Consider the following 23,295-nt stretch of genomic DNA (forward strand, 5'->3'; position numbering starts at 1 on the left):
TATTAAAAAGGTGTGGAAAATATGTAGGAAACGACACAACAGGAAGTTAACGTGGAGTCCTTGCAACTCATAAAATATGTCCAAAACAAAGAAACAGTGTCTAGTTTCACTTGTTAATCACCTTTTAAAACAATCAGTTTCGCCATAGGACATTTTACTGTCTTTAAGAGGCTGTAGCAGGCTCTTGGTAGATTGTTACGGATGTGTTTAAATAATGGTGTAAGAAAAATGGTAAACTCTGGCAAGGAAGAAATTGGCTTTGTCATATTCACAGGGATCCCTTGACCTCTCAGCTCCACATATCTGAATACAAATGTATTCTAAGGGACACTATTGGCGCATTTCCACTACACGGCCTCGCTCGGCCTCGCTCGGTATGGCTAGGCCTCGTTAGGACTGGCTCACTTTATGGCGCATTTCCATTACAGTTTAGGAACTGGGGTAGTATCTATAGTAACCCAGTGTAGGCGGAGCGGTGACGTCAACTTCAATGAGAACCCCAGAAAAACAACACAGCCGTTAGCTGTTAGCACTCAGAGCTCACAGCTCCTCATATATGTTCAGAAACAAGACAAAAGTTAAACAAGTACAAACCACAGACTGCCTGTGTCATGGCGAATACAGTCGCTGCTTTATTTATGTCTGTATAGGCCGTTGTTGTGAGTGTGGACGGTCGGAGCATATACTGCGTTAGCTTAGCCAATCTCCATTTAGAAAACACGCATTTTAAAAGGTTTTTCGCCTGCCGTCTGTCTGCAGACTTGTCAAAGCATTAATTCATGATTTTTACTAACCGGTATCAGTATGTTGTTACTTCGGCCTCATTTTGAAACGTGTATTACAATTAAATCACGGTCAAATATGTCCATCTTGTTGTAGTTGTAGCCCCCTTGCCAGCGATTCTCTCTCTAGTTTAGCATACTCAGCCCGACTCAGCCTCGTTGTCTCTGGCCCTCGACCCACGATTTTATGAGGCCAGAAAAACTGTGAATTAGGCCGGCCGGTACTAGGCCAAGTGGAAACGCAACCAAAAACGGGCCGCTGACGTCACAGCCCTCTTAAACCGTGCTCCGTGCTGTAGTGGAAACGCGCCATATGAGTCTCCTATTAACAGGCTCAACATGTCAACCTAGTGCTTATCTCATGCAGTTTTGGCGAGTAATTTGTCTTTCTGCATGCAATATATTTTTTAAAAGATTGCCTACTTTAAAAATGATTATTGAGGTACATCACTAGAATAATAAGAACAATTATGTTAAATGAATGTTAACAAATTATTGAAATAATGATGTACAAATTACCCTTGCTTCACTGATCACTGTACAATAGAAATATTTTAGGTGACAAATACTAATGTTGTGTTTAGTATTGTCAAACAAGTAAAAATAGCCACACTAGAAAATAACACTCTTGCCGTCAGAGCATCTCACACAATTTTCTGCTGTGTGATTTCATTTAACTAAATTTCACAATAGTGTCCGTCAGCAGGTCTCAGCCTTTGTTGTATCAGAGATTCATGTTTGTCAAAAACTAGAGAACAAGGAGTGGTGCATAGTTTATTTGGACTCTTGTTTATAAAAACACCTCCAGGCAGACTGAGAGATACATTCCTCCTTTAGTAACAAGCAGCATCAACCATTGTCCAAGTGAATTGCCTCTGACAAAAAAGAAATATGTAATAGACAGTTCTCTTGCAAAATACTTTTTGAAATGATTTACAAATATCTTCACTAAATAAAAAATAAAAAACGGTCATCAAAGTATGTTATATCGGTTAATAAAAACTAAGAAAGGCTGTAAATAACACCAAATACACTATATATTCAAAGAATGTAACTTTTACATGGAGTCTTTTAGAGCTTCTCAGTTAGTAATGTTTACAATTTTAACTGCTCACTAGAAGTAAAGTGTGCTCTTTGCTTAACACAGGGGTCGGCAACCCGCGGCTCTCGAGCCGCATGCGGCTCTTTAAGCCCTCTACTCTGGCTCCCTTGAGCTTAGACAAAAATAAGAAGGAAATAAAATGAAAATATTTGAAGGACTATTTATATTTTGTTGCACGGTTGAAAATGTTTCGTATCTTGTATTTTGAGGTGATACTGTGACACATAATTTTTTTTTAAAAACGGTTTTAATTAAGTCAACTAAAATATGCGTCATATCCTGCTACGGTCCCGCGCCAGCGCCTTTTCTTGCAGGTGAATAACCTGACCCCCGGCTCGATGAGCGAACTATGGATAGATCAAAGAAAATAAAAGTATCGGAGGAACACAGAGGGTTTAATTCTGCGTGGACAGAGTTATATGCTTTCACAGCAAACAATGCTGGCTTACCGGTATATTTGATATGTTGAGAGAAGTTGTCAAAGGTGCTGCAGCCTTTACGTATTGGAGGAAAAACACGGAAGAGGAAGACAGCTGATGATCTTCAGTCATAATTCAATCAGTTAACTCTTTTTAGGGTGCAGCTATATGTTTTATTTATTTCATAGTGGACCCATTTTAATTATATTCATTTTCTTCAAATGTGCAAAGGACTCCCCAAGTGCTGTGTTGATTTATTTTCAAGTAGGCCTTTATATATTTTTTTAGGGGTGTCAGTCGATTAAAATATTTAATCGCGATTAATCGCATGATTGTCCATAGTTAATCGCGATTAATCGCAAATTAATCGCACATTTTTTATCTGTTCTAAATGTACCTTAGAGGGATATCTTTCAAGTTTGTAATACTCTTATCAACATATGAGTGGACAAATATGCTTTATATGTTTGTTTATTATCATTTGAACAATGACAATATTCTCATGAATATTAAACACAACAACCTCTGAACATTACAAATATTCACCTCAATTCAACCTAGAACCTCTCTCATACAATAATACTGTGTGTGTGTGTGTGTGTGTGTGTGTGTGTGTGTGTGTGTGTGTGTGGTGTGTGTGTGTGTGTGTGTGTGTGTGTGTGTGTGTGTGTGTGTGTGTGTGTGTGTGTTGTGTGTGTGTGTGTGTGTGTGTGTGTGTGTGGAGACACTGTGATGGATCGTTGGAGCTATGTGCAGCTCAAGGCATATATGCTCGAATGGGAGCTGCCTGGACGCTGCAATCATGTTGCGCGCACTATCCGTGCTGAGTGTGCTGACTTTTCGTACAATGTCCCACTGTCTGGCTACCTGCATAAAGTCAAGTGCTCGGCGCAGTTGTCGGCGAAATGTCATTGAAACAGCTCCTTATATCTGTTAGCGCAGCTAGCTAGCACCAGATGCTAACAACAACAACACGTAAGGTGTGCCTCGCTCGCGCGAGTCGCGCCACACATACACACTCCTTCCCGGTCCTCCCGATGGCCAGTCCGGGCCTGCCAGTGAGCGTGGAAGTGTGGTCTGCCACAAGCGGGTGGCAGGAGCGGGGCTGTCAGCATCAGCTTGTCGATGGTATTTTACACTCGATGCGCTCTGAAACTACGGCGGCCGAGGACAAAAAATACACATGCGTTAATCGCGTTAAAATAATTAGTGGCGTTAATTTTTTTTGCGTTAACGCGTTATTAACGCGTTAACGCGTTAACTTGACAGCCCTAATTTTTTTTATTCTCCTTATAAGAGTTATTTGTTTATTATTAGAGGTAAACATTTTTCTGTAATGTAATAAATAATAAATGCAAAAAAACTGTAATTTTTGTCTATGATATAACAATAAATACAACTTTATAAGCTATCAAGCTATCAAATATGTTTTGCGGCTCCAGAAAAAAAAAATTGGTGGAAAAGGGGGCAAAATGGCTCTTTTGTTTAAAAAGGTTGCAGACCCCTGGCTTAACACAACTCAAGTACATGTATGTTGAAGGTTGGGTTAATAATTACTGTATTGTCTGAAAATTGAGGTCCCTAATCAGGATACACAAATGGTTTTACCAAGAGTTCAAAAGAGGCTTAAACGAGGGAACATTTTATTAGAGATTAATAAATAGAGAAATGTGGCACTCAGTTCTGAGCTTTACATTAAAGTAATGGTTAGGTTCCAAACTTTCAAATAATGTGTGCCTTAGAATGTTGAGCTGATATTTCCCCTTAAGATATCTATTGGTCTCTAACCATTGATATTTTGTAACAGTTGCATCAACAACTGCTACAACTGCTGTGCCTACAACTGCTGCACCTACAACTGCTTCACCTACAACTGCTGCGCCTACAACTGCTGCTGCTACAACAGCTGCAGCTACTACTGTTGCCCCAACAACTGCTGCACCTACAACTGCTGTGCATACAACTGCATCACCTACAACTGCTGCACCTACAACTGAAGCCCCTACAACTGCAGCACCTACAACTGCTTGGCCTACCACTGCTGTTCCAACAACTGCAGCACCTACAACTGCAGCACCTACAATGGCTGCACCCACGACTGTTGCCCCGACAACTGCAGCACCTACAACTGCTGAGTCTGCAACTGCTGCACCAACCACTGCAGTCCCTACCACTGCTGCTCCAACAACTGCTGCCCCGACAGCCGTTTCACATACAACTGCTGCATCTACGACTGCTGCCCCAACAACTGCAGAACCTACAACTTCTGCCCCAACAACTGCCTCCCGTACGACTACTGCTCCAACAACCTCAGCACTTACAACTGCAGCACCTACAACTAATGCGGCTACATCTGATGCCCCGACAACTGCTTCGCCAATGACTTCTGCACCTACAACTATCAAGGCTACAACTGATGCACTTACCACTGCTCCTGAAACTACTGCAGCGCCTACCACTGCTTCTCCTACAACTGCAGCACCTACAACTGCTGTGGCTAAAACTTCAGCACCTACAACCTATTGCCCTGACAACAACAGAACATACAACTGTTGCCCCTGACAAAAGCAGCACCTACAACTGCAGAGGCTACAACTGCTGTGGCTACAACCGCTGCTGCTACTACTGTTGCTCCTACAACTGCTGCTCCAACAACTGCTGCACCTACAACTGCTGTGCCTACAACTGCATCGCATACAACTGCTGCACCCACGACTGCTGCAATTACCACTGCATCGCGTACAACTGCTGCAACTACCAATGCTGCTCCAAGAACTGCAGCGCCTACCACTGCTTCTCCTACAACTGCAGCACCTACAACTGCTGTGGCTACAACTACAGCACCTACAACTGATGTGGCTAGATCAGCTGCTCCGACAACTGTTTCGGCTAAGACTGCTGCCCCTACAACAATAGCACCAACAACTGCTGCTCCAACGACTGCTTCGCCTACAACGGTTGCTCCAACGACTAATGCACTTACAACTGCTGTGCCTACAACTGCTTTGCCAACGTCCGCTGCCCCAACAACTGCTTCACCTACGACTGCTGCACCTAAAACTGCTGACCCTACAACAGCAGCACCCACAACTGCGGCACCTACAACTGCTGCTCCAATGACTGCTACACCTAAGACTGCAGAAGCTACAACAGCAGCACCTACAACTGGTGCGCCTACAACTGCATCTCCTATGACTGCTGGACCTACAACTGATGCCCCTACAACTGCAGCATCTACAACGGCTGCACCTACAACTGTTGCCCTGACAACTGCTTCCCCAACAACTGCTGCTGCTACAACCGCTGCAGCTCCTACTGACGCCCCAACAACTGCTGCACCTACAACTGCTGCCCCTACAACAATAGCACCCACAACTGCTGTACCTACGACTGTTGCCCCAACAACTGCAGCACCTACAACTGCTGAGCCTACAACTGCTGAGCCTACAACTGCTGCACCTACAACTACTGCTGCTACAACCGTTCTAGCTACTACTGACGCCCCAACAACTGCTGCACCTACAACTGCTGTGCCTACAACTGCATCACCTACAACTTCTGCGGCTACGACCGCTGCAGCTACTACTGTTGCTCCGACAACTGCTGCTCCAACGACTGCTGCACCTACAACTGCAGAAGCTACAACTGCAGCACCTACAACTGCTGTGGCTAAAACTTCAGCACCTACAACTATTGCCCTGACAACAACAGAACATACAACTGTTGCCCTGACAAAAGCAGCACCTACAACTGCAGAGGCTACAACTGCTGTGGCTACAACCGCTGCTGCTACTACTGTTGCTCCTACAACTGCTGCTCCAACAACTGCTGCACCTACAACTGCTGTGCCTACAACTGCATCGCATACAACTGCTGCACCCACGACTGCTGCAATTACCACTGCATCGCGTACAACTGCTGCAACTACCAATGCTGCTCCAACAACTGCAGCGCCTACCACTGCTTCTCCTACAACTGCAGCACCTACAACTGCTGTGGCTACAACTACAGCACCTACAACTGATGTGGCTACATCAGCTGCCCCGACAACTGTTTCGGCTAAGACTGCTGCCCCTACAACAATAGCACCAACAACTGCTGCTCCAACGACTGCTTCGCCTACAACGGTTGCTCCAACGACTAATGCACTTACAACTGCTGTGCCTACAACTGCTTTGCCAACGCCCGCTGCCCCAACAACTGCTTCACCTACGACTGCTGCACCTAAAACTGCTGACCCTACAACAGCAGCATCCACAACTGCAGCACCTACAACTGCTGCTCCAATGACTGCTACACCTAAGACTGCAGAAGCTACAACAGCAGCACCTACAAACTGGTGCGGCCTACAACTGCATCTCCTATGACTGCTGCACCTGCAACTGATGCCCCTAAAACTGCAGCAATCTACAATGGCTGCACCTACGACTGTTGCCCTGGCAACTGCTTCCCCAACAACTGCTGACTACAACCGCTGCAGCTACTCTGACGCCCCAACAACTGCTGTACCTACAACTGCTGCCCTACGACAATAGCACCCACAACTGCTGTACTACGACTGTTGCCCCAACAACTGCAGCACCTACAACTGCTGAGCCTACAACTGCATCACCTACAACTGCTGCACCTACAACTGCTGCTCCAACGACTGCTTCGCCTACAACTGTTGCTCCAATGACTAATGCACTTACAACTGCTTCGCCTACAACTGCTTTTTCTACGACCGCTGCCCAAACAACTGCTTCACCTACGACTGCTGCACCTAAAACTGCTGAAGCTACAACAGCAGCACCTACAACTGATGCGCCAAACAACTGCATCTCCTACGACTGCTGCACCTACTACTGATGCCCCTACAACTGCTGCACCCTACAACTGCTGCACCTACGACTGCTGCACCTACTACTGATGCCCCTACAACTGCGCACCTTACACTGCTGCACCTACAACTGCTGCACCTACAACTGCAGCCCCTACAACTACTGCCCCCTATGATTTCTGCACATACAACAGCTGCCCCTACAACTGCAGCACCTACTCTACTTGCTTCACCCACAACTGCTGCACCCACAACTTCAGCACCCACAACTGCTGCCCCTACAACTGCAGCACCTACGACTGCTGCACTGACAACTGCTGCACCTACAACTGCAGCACCTACAACTGCTTCACCTACAACTGCAACACCTACGACTGCTGCCCCTACAACTGCAGCACCTACAACTGCTTCACCTACAACTGCAGCACCTAGAACTGATTCACCTACAACTGCAGCACCCACAACTGCTGCACTTACAACTGCAGCACCTACGACTGCTGCTGCTCCAACGTACGTCATCACAGCAGCCATGGAGGGAGAACCATTTATTGATGCTTATAATGACAACACAAGCCCAGAATACAAAGAATTAGAAACACGACTTCTTCACACGGTGAATGTTTTTTTGTTATATCACCTGGATTTGAGTATCTCTGAATTTTTATTTTAAGCATATTGTGACAAAAGTTACTAAAAGTCTTTCAATGTTGCTTTTTTTTTGCAGTGTTCTAAGATATACAAAGCCAAATTTGGAAACAAATTTTCCCACTGCAAGGTGAAAAAGCTCAGGTAAAAAAGGTTTCCGGATTTGGGTCTCACAAAGACAAATTCTTTAGTGTTGATAGTGACACATGTAAATCAGACGACACAAGACAGAGTCTTTCATATCATAATTGTTCTCTTTTTTCATTTGATGTTATAAACAGCGCTTTATCAGTAATAAGGGCGCCCGGAACTGAGCAGAAATGGGAGTTGTGTTCAAGAGCACTACTCCTCTTGCAGATCTCCCACAGAATAATGAAGTGGTTCAAACCTTAGTAGAAGCTGTAAATAATACCAACAGTACCTTCGACGTGAGCATAAGTCCTGATTCAGTCAAAGTTGAATGTAAGTAAACACAACACAATGTTTCTCTCCAATAAGTTTCTAAACCATTTTGAATAACATTTGCTGCGCATGCTTGGTTTATAAATAATTTACTAACAAAAGTATGTCGCTAAGGAAAAAATGTAGGTAAAGACAAAATTAATGAACACTACTTTAATGATTTTCAGTTGACAGTTGTGTATTGTTTAATGTCATATCTTGTAAATAAATTGTTATTTGTTGCAAGAATACTTTTTCCTAAGAAACTTCAGAACAAATATATTTTTGTAAGCCCTTCATTATTGATATTTTTCTGTAAAACTGGCACCAGGGTTTTACCTAAAACAAATTAAACATAAATCCTCTTGGTTTGGGCACTGATACATATTAACATAATATTTATATGTCTGTTTTTACAGCAGGTCCAGTCCCAGCTATAACTACAGCACCTACAACTGCTAAACCTAAAACGGCAGCACCAACAACTGCTAAACCTAAAACTGCAGCACCTACAACTGCTAAACCTAAAACTGCAGCACCTACAACGGCTCGACTTGCGACTACAGCACATACTACTATAGCCCTTATAACAAAAAGGGTGACTTTCAGATCTGTTCTAGACACATTTACGAGTGACTTGCTGAATCCATCTTCTGCTGTTTACAAAGGTCGGGCTACAATGATTAAGAATCAGGTAACTTTTCTTATTGCATTATGTTATCAGAGAGCTACTGTAACGCACCCACTCAAAATATGAGAAACCTACTCCAGTTTCCATACTTCGATAAGGAATTATTAAATTGATGAAAGACCAATAAAGATCAAGTCATATAAATGAGTAAAGCTTTAAATTCCAAGGCAATTGTTTATGTGAAAAAAATGTTTATTTTGTTTTGTGTTTCTACAGCTTACACCTGTTTTCCAAAAGGCATTCCCTTCATCCTTCGAATCACTAGATGTTGTTTCATTCAGGTAATCTTTTAAGACTATTAAAGTTTTATAATAAAGAGTAGGATCCTAAATCTGATATTTCAAACAATATAATATTTTCTCTCTCTGCAGTAACGGATCAATCATCAACGTCATTGACGTTTCATTTGTAAGCATATCTGCTCCTAATAGCACTCAGATTGCGAACACTTTGATCAACGCAGCTTCAACAGTCGTTGGATTCGACATTGAAGGCAGCTCCATTAGCGTAAATGGCATATGTAAGTAAATACTGAGTGCTACTTAATAAAACAAAAAGAAAATTCTAATTTTTGTTGATTTAATGTTTTGTTTCTTTTGGTTCTCATTTACAGCTTCAAGTGGAGTAAGACACAAGATCAGTCTTGTCACCGCATCCTGCCTCTTTCTGTTGTCATGGATACTATCAAACCAGCAATAGCATTAGGGCTGTTTTTACTATTTGAATTGTAATCACAACATGACTTCCATCACTATTATGAAAAAGGAATTTGTTTCTCGTTAAAAAAAAACTGAGACATGATAATGTAGACATGATAAAAAATATAACTTTAATCACTTAGTCCATTAATTAATCACAATAATAATTAGCCTATTATGAATTATGTAAATCATTAACTAACACTAAAGACACTATATCTTCAAATCATTGATGAATTTAACTTTAACATGTACACTTTAAGAGCTTCTTGGTGAGTAAAGTTAACAATCTTAACTAGTTACTAGAATTTGAATGTGCAAAGGTGTGCTCTTTGCTCCAAGCACATGTATGCTGTAGGTTGGGTTACTAATTACTGTACAGTATAGAATATCTTGTGTAATTAGCCATTTACTGTAATATTATTGTGTATTTATATCATTATACATATGTGTGTCCTGAGAGCTTTCCTTTATTTTTGTCAATCTATTTTGCTGTCTTCCTAATGATCTGATAACAATGATAAAATAAAATAAAACTATTTATAATAAACTATTTATGTCATCCTTTATGATAGTGTATCATTGTCCTAAGTGGGTGGTAAATCATACTATGGGGAATTCCAGCGCGATTATTTATTTTCCAATGAGGCATTAGAGATGAACAAACTTTCAAACCCTGTAACATAATTTCCTGAATCGTAGTTTTAAACCAGCATCATACAGGAGCCAGTGTGAATCGTAATCAATAATTGTTTAGCTGATCTGATCTCTGGATGATACTTTACAGAATATAATTGGGCGTGGGCTGTTTGTCAAACAAAATAAGCATTTGAAGATGAAACCTTGGGCTCTGGGAACTTGTGATGAATGTTTTGTTTTTCAGAAATTTTATAAACCTTTTGACAAAAGTAAGGTAATAAATAATCAATAATAATTCATAGCAAATGGTAGATGCAGCCCTACTGAACAATATTCTGAATATTAAACCCCAAAGAAAAGTAAAGATCTTATCAATGAGACACTGTTAGACCTCCAACTGCTTTCCCTCCAGTCTGCTGACCTGATGATGATGCTTTCTGCAGGTAATACTAACATATGTTTGTATATGAAGGACTCCAGAGACTGCTTTGGATATTGTTACTATGCAAGGACAAGTACTCGAAGTGGTTACCTGTTATAAATACCTTGGTATCTGGCTTGATGATTGTCTTACTTTTAAACTTCAGGTCATTAATCTGCTTAAAAAGCTGAGGGTTAGACTAGGTTTCTTTTTTAGAAACAAGTCCTGTTTCTCTTTTGAAGCCAGGAAAAGGCTAGTCACTGTGACCTTTTTACCTGTGCTGGACTATGGTGATTTGATATATATGAATGCACCTGCCCATTGACTGGAAAGGTTAGATGCCGCCTATCACAGTGCTCTGAGATTTGTTACTAACTGTAAAGCACTTACTCATCACTGTACCCTGTATGCCAAGGCAGGTCTGCCTTCACTTACTGTACGGAGGCTCAGTCATTGGTACATATTCATCTATAAAGCCATGCTGGGTAAACTACCGACTTATATATGCTCTTTGATCTCACAGAGAGTGGCAAGTAGCTATTGCCTGAGATCCCAGGATGTGTTTTTATTACATGTGCCAAGTGCTCGGACTGTTTTAGGTACTAAAGCTTTTATGTGCGCTGCTCCTCTAGCTTGGAACACTATGCAAAACAAATTGAAACTGAGCATTTTGGTTCCTTTGCATCATTTTAAAGCACGGCTGGATGAAATGTTATTAGATACCTGTCATTGTGAATAGGTTGCTAATTTATACCCCTGTAATTATATTGTGATGTCCTTTTTGTTTTCTGTTGTTTTTATGTGTAACCAATGTACTGCAGGTCTCCCTTGAAAAAGAGATCGTTGATCTCAATGGGATTTTTTACCTGGTTAAATAAAGGCTACAAACACTAACCTTCTCCGATTAACCCTTTTACGGTATTTCAATAATACTTTCCATAAAACACTCACACTCATAATAAGAAAAACTATATTGTTACCAAAGGAGGGGGAATTTGATTTGGTAATTTGGTTGTTGCTCCATTTAAGAATATTATACAATTAAATCAAAATGAATTCCAAAAAGATATACTGATGTTAAAGTAAAATGTTTACATTGTACTTCAACACCTAACCCTAACCCTAAAATACAACGTCAATACATTTGAAAAAAGGGTATTTATACGAGGGATTTGTCTAAACCAGGCGTGCGCCCTCATACCAGAATGACTATTTTCTTCTTAACATTTTAGAGTGATGCCAGAAAAACAATATTTCTGTTCGTCAAAAAAAAAAGTATAATTACTCCAAAATATGAAAATCGTGTCAAATAGAACGTTTGACAGCATTGACAGCTTTGCTTTTACGGAGCTCTGAATACTATATACTCATACTATCTTTTTCTAGAAAAACCCCTGAATACATTTCAATAAGTAATGATATGAATGCTAAACAACTGATTGGTGCTAAAAAAATATACAGAGTAGAAAGTGCCAAAGTGATGACTGTTGTTTTTGTACTGTTGTGCCTTTATTTATGCTTTTTAATGTGTGGATATATATGTGTCGATGTTGATTATGTATGTGTATATACATATTATTATAAATATTTGTATATATATATTTGCATTTTTGTTTTTCTTGTGATTGTGGGAAACAGTATTTCGATCCCTCTGTCTGTACAAACAAACTGAAAGACAATAAAGTTGACTTTAACTTGAAGTATTGCACAGTTTAATTATTAATGCAAACTATTGCACAGTTATACATTACAGTATAACTGAAGCCAACATTTAAGAAATCCAGTCAATTTATTTGGTCAAAAAAAAACATTATTAAATATGCTGCATATTTGTCACTCCACAAATTAAAGTAAATATAAATCTTAACTTTGACGAATTATCTAAATACATTTTGCAAAACATGTTAAATGTTAACAAATGTTCTTACAGACTACTGCATGCCTTTGCAAGGGCGCAAACAAGAGGATAGAGGGTGATAAAAGTGTCCAGCCATCTCCACGTAGCTCACTAACTAAATAATATTTTTGTTTAACTGACACTTAACTCACACAAACGCTTTAAACAAGAGTAACCATTAGCTGCAGGTATAATGGAAACAAGGAATAGTGTGTCTCAATATGGGTGTGTGCATGCATATCAGTCGCAGCACAGACAGATCAAGTAGTGATTCATTAAAATGAGGCTATAGACAAAAGTTAACATCTTATGCAATCGTAATAAAACATTAGATACATTTAAGTTGTGCTTTGATTTAGCACAAAGTAGTTTGGGGACCTTCTTCTTATTGGGTTGTGTCCCCAACATTTATACTATATGTACTACTTTGTCTTTAGTATAATGGTTGCACACCTTTGTACAGTTAATGTTATGTTCCAAATTTGCTGAATCCTTGTTATTAACCAGATGATTACTGACTTAAGTCTAAAATATAAAATCTTACAATGCTGTGACTCACAGTTATTTAAAACAAATTTAATAAAAGGACTTCATTTATAAATGTGGATGAAAAATTATCTGCATGATCTGTTCTTTTGTTTATTATTTAATTGTTATTTCACCAGCAGATTCCCATTTAGACTAATAATCTCTTTAACAAGGGAGAGCTGGACAAGACATGCTGTAGCACATGCGAACACATTGCCACAGATGAAATCGCACAAAAAGAGACTTGTATTTAAATGAACTATAAATCGTACATAAGGAAAACGTTTTTTTTTTGTCAGTAAAATTCAAATCATTGTGTTTCTTAAGTCTTTATGCAAATATCCCATGTTTAGGGTGACTCGTTCACAAATTTGGTTTAAAATAATGATTGTCCAATGATCAACAACACTGTGTGATTGACAGGTGATCTCTGTACAATACAACCTACAAAAATAACCTGCTCCACTTCTTGTGTAGAAATGACATTCAAACGAATGTGCGTGACATTATATGACTGGCTTTGCTAATGATATGAGGTATGAAATCCTTTAGAAATGACTCAACCGTGTTATGACTAACAAATAAATATAGATTTCAAGTAAAGTGCTAATTGAGCAGGAAGAAATGCAAAAAACAAAAGCAATTGCCTAATCAAACAAAGAAAAACACTAAATAGTATTTATATTTATAAAAATGTGATGCCGCATGAAATCACTGCATTTAATAAACAGTGAAAATCAACCAGTATTTTTTCTCCAACCTCAATCTCAATGTAAAATACATAATTGTTCAAGTTTATACTTGCAGTATATTGTTCTTAGTAAGACAAATACATTTCAAAAATATAAAGACCAGAAGAAAAAGACAACATGTTTTTTTAGTGTATCTTTTTCCGATTCTTTCTATCAAGATAAATATACAATCTTTATGGACATACTTATTTAAATGAACCTGATCTGGATAAGCAGGATGAAATGGATGGATTAACAAATTACAATTATGAATATGTTCCTGTTTATTTAAGCTTTTGGTTGAATTTACAATTATCGCCCAATGTATGTCAACAAGCTTCGTTGCTACTGGGACTAAAAATCATAACAGTGTTTGCTTTAGATCTGATGGTGCCGACAGAAATAGAAGGACTAAGGAATCTGACCCTAACCTTCTGTAACACTGGTGGAACCTCCTTCAACATTCACATGATGGATTGCCAAAGTAACCTGTTCCTCAGACAAAAGGAGAGGAAATAATTTGAATATGAGTCATCAAACTGACAGGTTGACGTCTGACATTCTCTATCCAGATATTTGGTTGAGTTTGTTGCTGAGGTGTAGCAACATATTTAAAAAATGTATGACCTTTGAGCCACGTCATAAGCCTTTATTTCATTCCAATATAAAGGCCTTGGTAGAGATGAGGACTGTCATATAAGAGGAGAGGTTTGCAATCTCCCAGACTTGAAAAGGACTATATCAAAAAGACACTGAAATAGTTTGGTACATTGAATTCAGATAGAAAAAGCGATTTTATAACTTTTCATCTTTTATCTCTTAATGATGGGTAAGTACATTTTTTGGTAAATTTGCAGGGTTTCGTCTGAAATTGTTTTTGTGTGTGAGTGTCTGTGTGTGTTTGTGTGTCTGTGTGTGTGTGGCAGTCTTTTCACATATTAAATATGTGTTTTCCATTTCACTAAGTACAATATAACATTTCATTTTGCGGCGTGTAGAAAAATGCACTGTTTCAGATAAAACACATTGTTATTCTATTATAAACATGTTTTTTTTAAACATAGGTATACATTATTTCTTTATTTAAAGTGACCAATGTTTGTGTCAAGTATTTTGTTAGTAAACCACATTAATACAATTGTTGTACAGTATGCTGAAACACAGATGACCTTTACAGAAGAAAAAGTTGCATTTTATCAAAGTTGTTTCAATATATGGGATTCAGAACATCAAATCAAATCAAATCAAGTTTTATTTATAAAGCACATTTAAAAGCGATTTTTGGTCGAGCCAAAGTGCTGTACATGTAATAAAAACACATTACTACAGAACATGAATTATAATGAGGTGGGGACATATTGTTATACATTTGTTGGTATCAAACTGTTTTACATTGGATGTGTTAGGTACCTATAGCTTTAAAAAAATACAATTACTGCAACACTGAATACTATCATTTGAAGACTTTGTACTACTAAATGATTAATAGTTCTAAAACTGGTGTAAAAAAGGCTTTACCCTGCCAATTTTGTGAGAAAATATCTGTTTTGCTTGATTTTATAGATTCAAAGGAAAAGAGGATGGATGTCGGACGGATCGTATCAATTTCCCTGATTTTAATAGGTAAGCTTTATGATGATAAACCGATTGCTATGAATGTTTTTTTATATAAAAAGAGTGGATAAGGTGTAGGAAACGACACAACATAAAGTTAAGGTGAAGTTCTAGCAACTGATAAAATATGTCACAAACAAAGAAACAGAGTGTAGTCTCATTTCTTACTCACTTTGAACCCTTTACCTTCACCTTGTTTCACCATGGGAAATGTTAGTGTCTTTAAGAGGCTATAGCGGGCTCTTGGTAGATTGCTAGGGTTGTGGTTAAATAACGTTGAATAAAAAGGGTAAACTTTGGCAACGAAGAAAATGGCTTTGTCATATTCACAGGGGTCCCTTGATCTCTCAGCTCCAAATATCGAAATAAAAATGGATTCTAAGAGACACTATGAGTATTATCTTACAAGGCATGTCAACCTAGTGCTTATCTCATGCCGTTTTGGCGAGTAATTCGTTTTTTTGCATGCAATATACATTTTGAGAGATTGCCTATTTAAAAATTGATTTAGTTGAAAATGTCTGAACATTGAGGTCCCTAATCAGTATACATTAAATGGTATTTACTAAGAAGCATAAAGTGTAAAGCGTTTGAAAAGAAGCTTAACCGAAGGAACATTTTACAAATGTGGCACTCAGTTCTGAGATTTACATTAAAGTAATGGTTAGGTTCCTAACTCTCAGATAATGTGTCCCAACTCCATGAGCCATAGAATATTGACCCTAAAGATATTTGTCCAGTTTTTTTTACAGTTGCGTCATCTTCAACAACTGCTGCCCCCACAACTCCTGCACCAACGACTGCTTCACCTACAACTGCATCACCTACGACAGCAGCACCTACTACTGTTGCAACAACAACAGCAGCACCTACAACTACTGCTGCTCTGACAACGGTGCAACCTACAACTACTGCTGCACCTACAACTGCAGCCCCTAACACCTACTGCTGCTCCGACAACAGTGCAACCTACAACAACTGCATCACCTACGACAGCAGCACCTACTACTGTTGCAACAACAACAGCAGCGCCTACAACTACTGCTGCTCCGACAACGGTGCAACCTACAACTACTGCTTCACCTACGACAGCAAGCAACTACGACTGTTGCAACAACAACAGCAGTACCTACAACTACTGCTGCTCCGACAACGGTGCAATCTACAACTACTGTTGCACCTACGACAGAATCACCTACTACTGTTGCAACAACAACAGTAGCACCTACAAACTACTGCTGCTCCGACAACGGTGCAACCTACAACTACTGCTGCACCAACAACTGCAGTTCCTTCTACTGTTGCAATAACAACAGCAGCACCTACAACTACTGCTGCAACTACTGCTGCACCTACGACACCAGCACCTACGACAGCAGCACCCTACTACTATTGCAACAACAACATTAGCACCTACAACTACTGCTTCACCTACGACAGCATCACCTACTACTGTTGCAACAACAACAGCAGCACCTACAAGTACTGCTGCTCCGACAACAGTGCAACCTACAACAACTGCCGCAACTACAACTGCAGCCCCTACTACTGTTGCAACAACAGCAGCACCTACAACTACTGCTGCTCCGACAACGGTGCAACCTACAAACTACTGCTGCACTTACAACTGCAGCCCCTTCTACTGTTGCAACAACAACAGCAGCAATTACAACTACTGCTGCTCCGACAATGGTGCAACCTACAACTACTGCTTCACCTACGACAACTGCACCTACAACAGCAGCACCTACTACTATTGCAACAACAACAGCAGCACCTACATCTACTGCTGCTCCGACAACGTTGCAAACCTAAAACTACTGCTGCACCTACAACTGCAGCCCCTACTACTGTTGCAACAACAACAGCAGCACCTACAACTACTGCTGCACCTTCGACAGCAGCACCTACTACTGTTGCAACAACAACAGCAGCACCTACGACTACTGATGCTCCGACAACGGTGCAACCTACAACTACTGCTGCAACCTACAACTGCAGCCCCTACTACTGTTGCAACAACAACAGCAGCACCTACAACTACTGCTGCTCCGACAACGGTGCAACCTACAACTACTGCTGCACCTACGACAGCATCACCTACTACTGTTGCAACAACCACAGCAGCACCTACAAGTACTACTTCTCCGACAACGGTGCAACCTACAACTACTGCTGCACCTACAACTGCTGCCCCTACTACTGTTGCAACAACAGCAGCACCTACAACTACTGCTGCTCCAACAACGGTGCCACCTACAACTACTGCTGCACCTACAACTGCAGCACCTACTACTATTGCAACAACAACAGCAGCACCTACAACTACTGCTGCTCCAACAACGGTGCCACCTACAACTACTGCTGCACCTACGACAGCTGCACCTACTACTGTTGCAACAACAACAGCAGCAACTACAACTACTGCTGCTCCAACAACGGTGCCACCTACAACTACTGCTGCACCTACAACAGCAGCAACTACTACTGTTGCAACAACAACAGCAGCACCTACAACTACTGCTGCTCCGACAACGGTGCAACCTACAACTAACTACTGCTGCACCTACGACAGCATCACCTACTACTGTTGCAACAACCCACAGCAGCACCTACAAGTACTACTTCTCCGACAACGGTGCAACCTACAACTACTGCTGCACCTACAACTGCTGCCCCTACTACTGTTGCAACAGCAGCACCTACAACTACTGCTGCTCCAACAACGGTGCCACCTACAACTACTGCTGCACCTACAACAGCAGCACCTACTACTGTTGCAACAACAACAGCAGCACCTACAACTACTGCTGCTCCAACAACGGTGCCACCTACAACTACTGCTGCACCTACGACAGCAGCACCTACTACTGTTGCAACAACAACAGCAGCAACTACAAACTACTGCTGCTCCAACAACGGTGCCAACCTGCAACTACTTGCTGCACCTACAACAGCAGCAAGTACTACTGTTGCAACAACCACAGCAGCACCTACAAGTACTGCTTCTCCGACAACAGTGCAACCTACAACTACTGCCGCACCTACAACTGCAGCCCCTACTACTGTTGCAACAACAACAGCAGCAACTACAACTACTGCTGCTCCAACAACGGTGCCACCTACAACTACTGCTGCACCTACGACAGCAGCACCTACTACTGTTGCAACAACAACAGCAGCAACTACAACTACTGCTGCTCCAACAACGGTGCCACCTACAACTACTGCCGCACCTACAACTGCAGCCCCTACTACTGTTGCAACATCAACAGCAGCACCTACAACTACTGCTGCTCCAACACGGTGCCACCAGCAACTACTGCTGCACCTACGACAGCAGCACCTACTACTGTTGCAACAACAACAGCAGCAACTACAACTACTGCTGCTCCAACAACGGTGCCACCTACAACTACTGGTGCACCTACAACACAGCAACTACTACTGTTGCAACAACAACAGCAGCACCTACAAACTACTGCTGCTCCGACAACGGTGCAACCTACAACTACTGCTGCACCTACGACAGCATCACTACTACTGTTGCAACAACAACAGCAGCACCTACAACTACTGCTGCTCCAACAACGGTGCAACCTACAACTACTGCGGCACCTACGACAGCAGCACCTACTACTGTTGCAACAACAACAGCAGCACCTACAAACCTACTGCTGCTTACCGACAACGGTGCAACCTACAACTACTGGCATGCACCTACGACAGCATCACCTACTACTGTTGCACACAACCACAGGAGCACCTACAAGTACTGCTTCTCCGACAACAGTGCAAACCTACAACTACTGCCGGCACCTACACCTGCAGGCCCCTACTACTGTTCTGCAACAACAACAAAGGCAGCACCTTCACTACCTGCTGCTCCCAACAACCGGTGCCACCTACAACTACTGCTGCACCTACAACTGCAGCCCCTACTGCTGTTGCAACAACAACAGCAGCACCTACAACTACTGCTGCTCCAACAACGGTGCCACCTACAACTACTACCTACTGCTGCACCTACAACTGCAGCCCCTACTTGCTGTTGCAAACAACAACGCAGCACCTACAACTACTGCTGTCTCCAACAACGGTGCCACCTACAACTACTTGCTGCACCTACAACAGCAGCAACTACTACTGTTGCCTCAACAACAGCAGCACCTACAAACTAACTAACAGCTACAACACCTACAACAGCAGGGCCCTACTACTGTTGCGACTACAACAGCAGCACATACAACTGTTGCAACAACAACAGCAGCACCTACAACTACTGCTGCTCCATCAACGGTGCAACCTCACTACTGCTGCACCTACAACAGCAGCACCTACTACAGTTGCAACAACAACAGCTGCACATACAACTAACTGCTGCTCCATCAACGTGCAACCTACAAACTACTGCTGCAACCTACAACTGGCAGCACCTACTACAGCTGCAACAACAACAGCAGCACCTACTGCTGCTGCTCCGACAACGGTGCCACCTACAACTACTACTGCACCTACGACAACTGCACCTACGACAGTAGCACCTACTACTATTGCAACAACAACAGCAGCAACCTACAACTACTTCTGCTGCTCCGACAACGTTGCAAACTACAAACTACTCTGCTGCACACCACACTGGAGCCCCTACTACTGTTGCAAACAACAAAAGCAGAACCTATAACTACTGCTGCACCTACAACTGCAGCCCCTACTACTGTTGCAACAACAACAGCAGCACCTACAACTACTGCTGCTCCTACGACAGCAGCACCTACTACTGTTGCAAACAACCACAGCAGCACCTACAAGTACTACTCTCCGACAACGGTGCAACCTACAACTACTGCTGCACCTACAACTGCTGCCCCTACTACTGTTTGCAACAACAGCAGCACCTACAACTACTGCTGCTCCAACAACGGTGCCACCTACAACTACTGCTGCACCTACAACTGCAGCACCTACTACTATTGCAACAACAACAGCAGCACCTACAACTACTACTTGCTGCTCCAACAACGGTGCCACCTACAACTACTGCTGCACCTACGACAGCTGCACCTACTACTGTATTGCAACAACAACAGCAGCAACTACAACACTGCTGCTCCAACAACGGTGCCACCTACAACTACTGATGCACCTACAACCAGCAGCAACTACTACTTTTGCAACAACCACAGCAGCACCTACAAGTACTGCTTCTCCGACAACAGTGCAACCTACCACTACTGCCGCACCTACAACCTGCAGCCCCTACTACTGTTTGCAACAAACAACAGCAGCAACTACAACTACTGCTGCTCCACAAGGTGCCACCTACAACTACTGCTGCACCTACGACAGCAGCAGCCTACTACTGTTGCAACAACAAACAGCAGCAACTACAACTACTGCTGCTCCAACAACGGTGCCACCTACAACTACTGCCGCACCTACAAACTGCAGCCCCTACTACTGTTGCAACATCAACAGCAGCACCTACAACTACTGCTGCTCCAACAACGGTGCCACCAGCAACTACTTGCTGCACCTACGACAGCAGCACCTACTACTGTTGCAACAACAACAGCAGCAACTACAACTACTTGCTGCTCCAACAACGGTGCCACCTACAACTACTGGTGCACCTACAACACAGCAACTACTACTGTTGCAACAACAACAGCAGCACCCTACCAACTACTGCTGCTCCGACAACGGTGCAACCTACAACTACTGCTGCACCTACGACAGCATCACCTACTACTGTTGCAAACAACATAGCAGCACCTACAACTACTGCTGCTCCAACAACGGTGCCACCTACAACTACTGCTGCACCTACGACAGCAGCACCTACTACTGTTGCAACAACAACAGCAGCACCTACAACTACTGCTGCTCCGACAACGGTGCAACCTACAACTACTGCTGCACCTACGACAGCATCACCTACTACTGTTGCAACAACCACAGCAGCACCTACAAGTACTGCTTCTCCGACAACAGTGCAACCTACAACTACTGCCGCACCTACAACTGCAGCCCCTACTACTGTTGCAACAACAACAGCAGCACCTACAACTACTGCTGCTCCAACAACGGTGCCACCTACAACTACTGCTGCACCTACAACTGCAGCCCCTACTGCTGTTGCAACAACAACAGCAGCACCTACAACTACTGCTGCTCCAACAACGGTGCCACCTACAACTACTGCTGCACCTACAACTGCAGCCCCTACTGCTGTTTGCAACAACAACAGCAGCACCTACAACTACTGCTGCTCCAACAACGGTGCCACCTACAACTACTGCTGCACCTACAACAGCAGCAACTACTAACTGTTGCCTCAACATCAGCAGCACCTACAACTACAGCTACACCTAAACAGCAGGCCCTACTACTGTTGCGACTACAACAGCAGCACATACAACTGTTGCAACACAACAAGCAGCACCTACAACTACTGCTGCTCCATCAACGGTGCAACCTACAACTACTGCTGCCCTACAACAGCAGCACCTACTACAGTTGCAACAACAACAGCTGCACATACAAACTGCTGTCTGCTTCCCGACAACGGTGCCACCTACAACTACTACTGCACCTACACAACTGCACCTACGACAGTAGCACCTACTACTATTGCAAACAACAACACAGCACCTACAACTACTGCTGCTCCGACAACGTTGCAAACTACAACTACTGCTGCACCCACAACTGGAGCCCCTACTACTGTTTGCAACAACAAAAGCAGAACCTATAACTACTGCTGCACCTACAACTGCAGCCCCTACACTGTGCAAACAACAACAGCAGCACCTACAACTACTGCTGCTCCTACGACAGCAGCACCTACTACTGTTGCAACAACAACAGCAGCACCTACAACTGCAGCACCTACGTCTGTTGCCCTGACAACTGGCAGCACCTACAACGGCTCGATCTGCAACTGCAGCGCCTACTACTATAGCCCTTAGAACGGTGACTTTCCGTTCTGTCGGAAGACACATTTACTATTGAATTGGAGGATCCATCTCTCTGATGATTTTAAAGGTCGGGCTACATTGGTGAAGGAACAGGTAACTTTTCCAATATAAATCAAATCTGCTAGAACGCTTATTGAATTATGTTATCAGAGAGCTAAAGCACCCACTCAAAATATGAGAAACCTACTCCAGTTTCCATACTATGATAAGGAATTATTAAATTGATGAAAGACCAATAAAGATCAAGTTATATAGTAAAGCTGTGAATTCCAAGGCAAAGGGTTTATGTGAAAAATGTTTTGTTTTGTGTTTCTACAGCTTACACCTGTTTACCAAAAGCATTCCCTTCGTCCTCAAATCACTAGATGTTGTTTCATTCAGGTAATCTTTTAAGACTAATTAAGGTTTTATAATAAAGAGTAGGATCATATATCTGATATTTCAAACAATATAATATTTTCTCTTTCTTTAGTAACGGATCAATCATCAGCGTCATTGAGGTTTCATTTGAAAGCACATCTGCTCCTAATAACAATGAGATTGAGAACACTTTGATCAACGCAACAGTCGCTGGATTCGACATTGACAGCAGCTCCATTAGCGTAAATGGCATATGTAAGTAAATACTGAGTGCTACTTAATACAAATAAAGATAAATATACTTTTTTTAAATTAATGTTTGTTTTAACTTTTTCCTCATTTACGGCTTCCACTGCTGCTCCAACGACAGTAGCACCTACAACTACTGCTGCTCCGACAACGGTGCAACCTACAACTACTGCTTCAACTACAACTGCAGCCCTTCTTCTACTGTTGTAACAACAACAGCAGCACCTACAACTACTGCTGCTCCGACCACAGTGCAACCTACAACTACATCTACACCTA

At 42.1% G+C, this 23,295-nt stretch overlaps 2 protein-coding genes and 1 long non-coding RNA gene across 3 annotated transcripts; all 3 read left to right on the top strand.

Moving 5' to 3' along the window:
• The first annotated feature begins 4,385 nt into the window (after positions 1-4,385).
• On the top strand, positions 4,386-5,157 carry LOC117487841 (keratin-associated protein 4-2-like). Its single transcript, XM_034136560.1, has 2 exons — positions 4,386-4,590; positions 4,844-5,157. Exons 1-2 carry the CDS (start codon positions 4,386-4,388, stop codon positions 5,155-5,157), a joined length of 519 nt encoding a protein of 172 aa, XP_033992451.1.
• Positions 5,158-5,419: 262 nt separating this feature from the next.
• LOC117487842 (salivary glue protein Sgs-3-like) lies at positions 5,420-6,327 on the top strand. The gene is made up of 2 exons (XM_034136561.1): positions 5,420-5,835; positions 6,015-6,327. Exons 1-2 carry the CDS (start codon positions 5,420-5,422, stop codon positions 6,325-6,327), a joined length of 729 nt encoding a protein of 242 aa, XP_033992452.1.
• An 8,202-nt stretch (positions 6,328-14,529) lies between these two features.
• LOC117487918 lies at positions 14,530-16,301 on the top strand. Its single transcript, XR_004556459.1, has 3 exons — positions 14,530-14,642; positions 15,377-15,436; positions 16,168-16,301. It is a non-coding gene; the product is annotated as an uncharacterized LOC117487918 (long non-coding RNA).
• Positions 16,302-23,295: the final 6,994 nt, after the last annotated feature.

Source organism: Trematomus bernacchii, unplaced genomic scaffold (genome assembly GCF_902827165.1).
Source record: "Trematomus bernacchii unplaced genomic scaffold, fTreBer1.1, whole genome shotgun sequence".
NCBI lineage: Eukaryota > Metazoa > Chordata > Actinopteri > Perciformes > Nototheniidae > Trematomus > Trematomus bernacchii.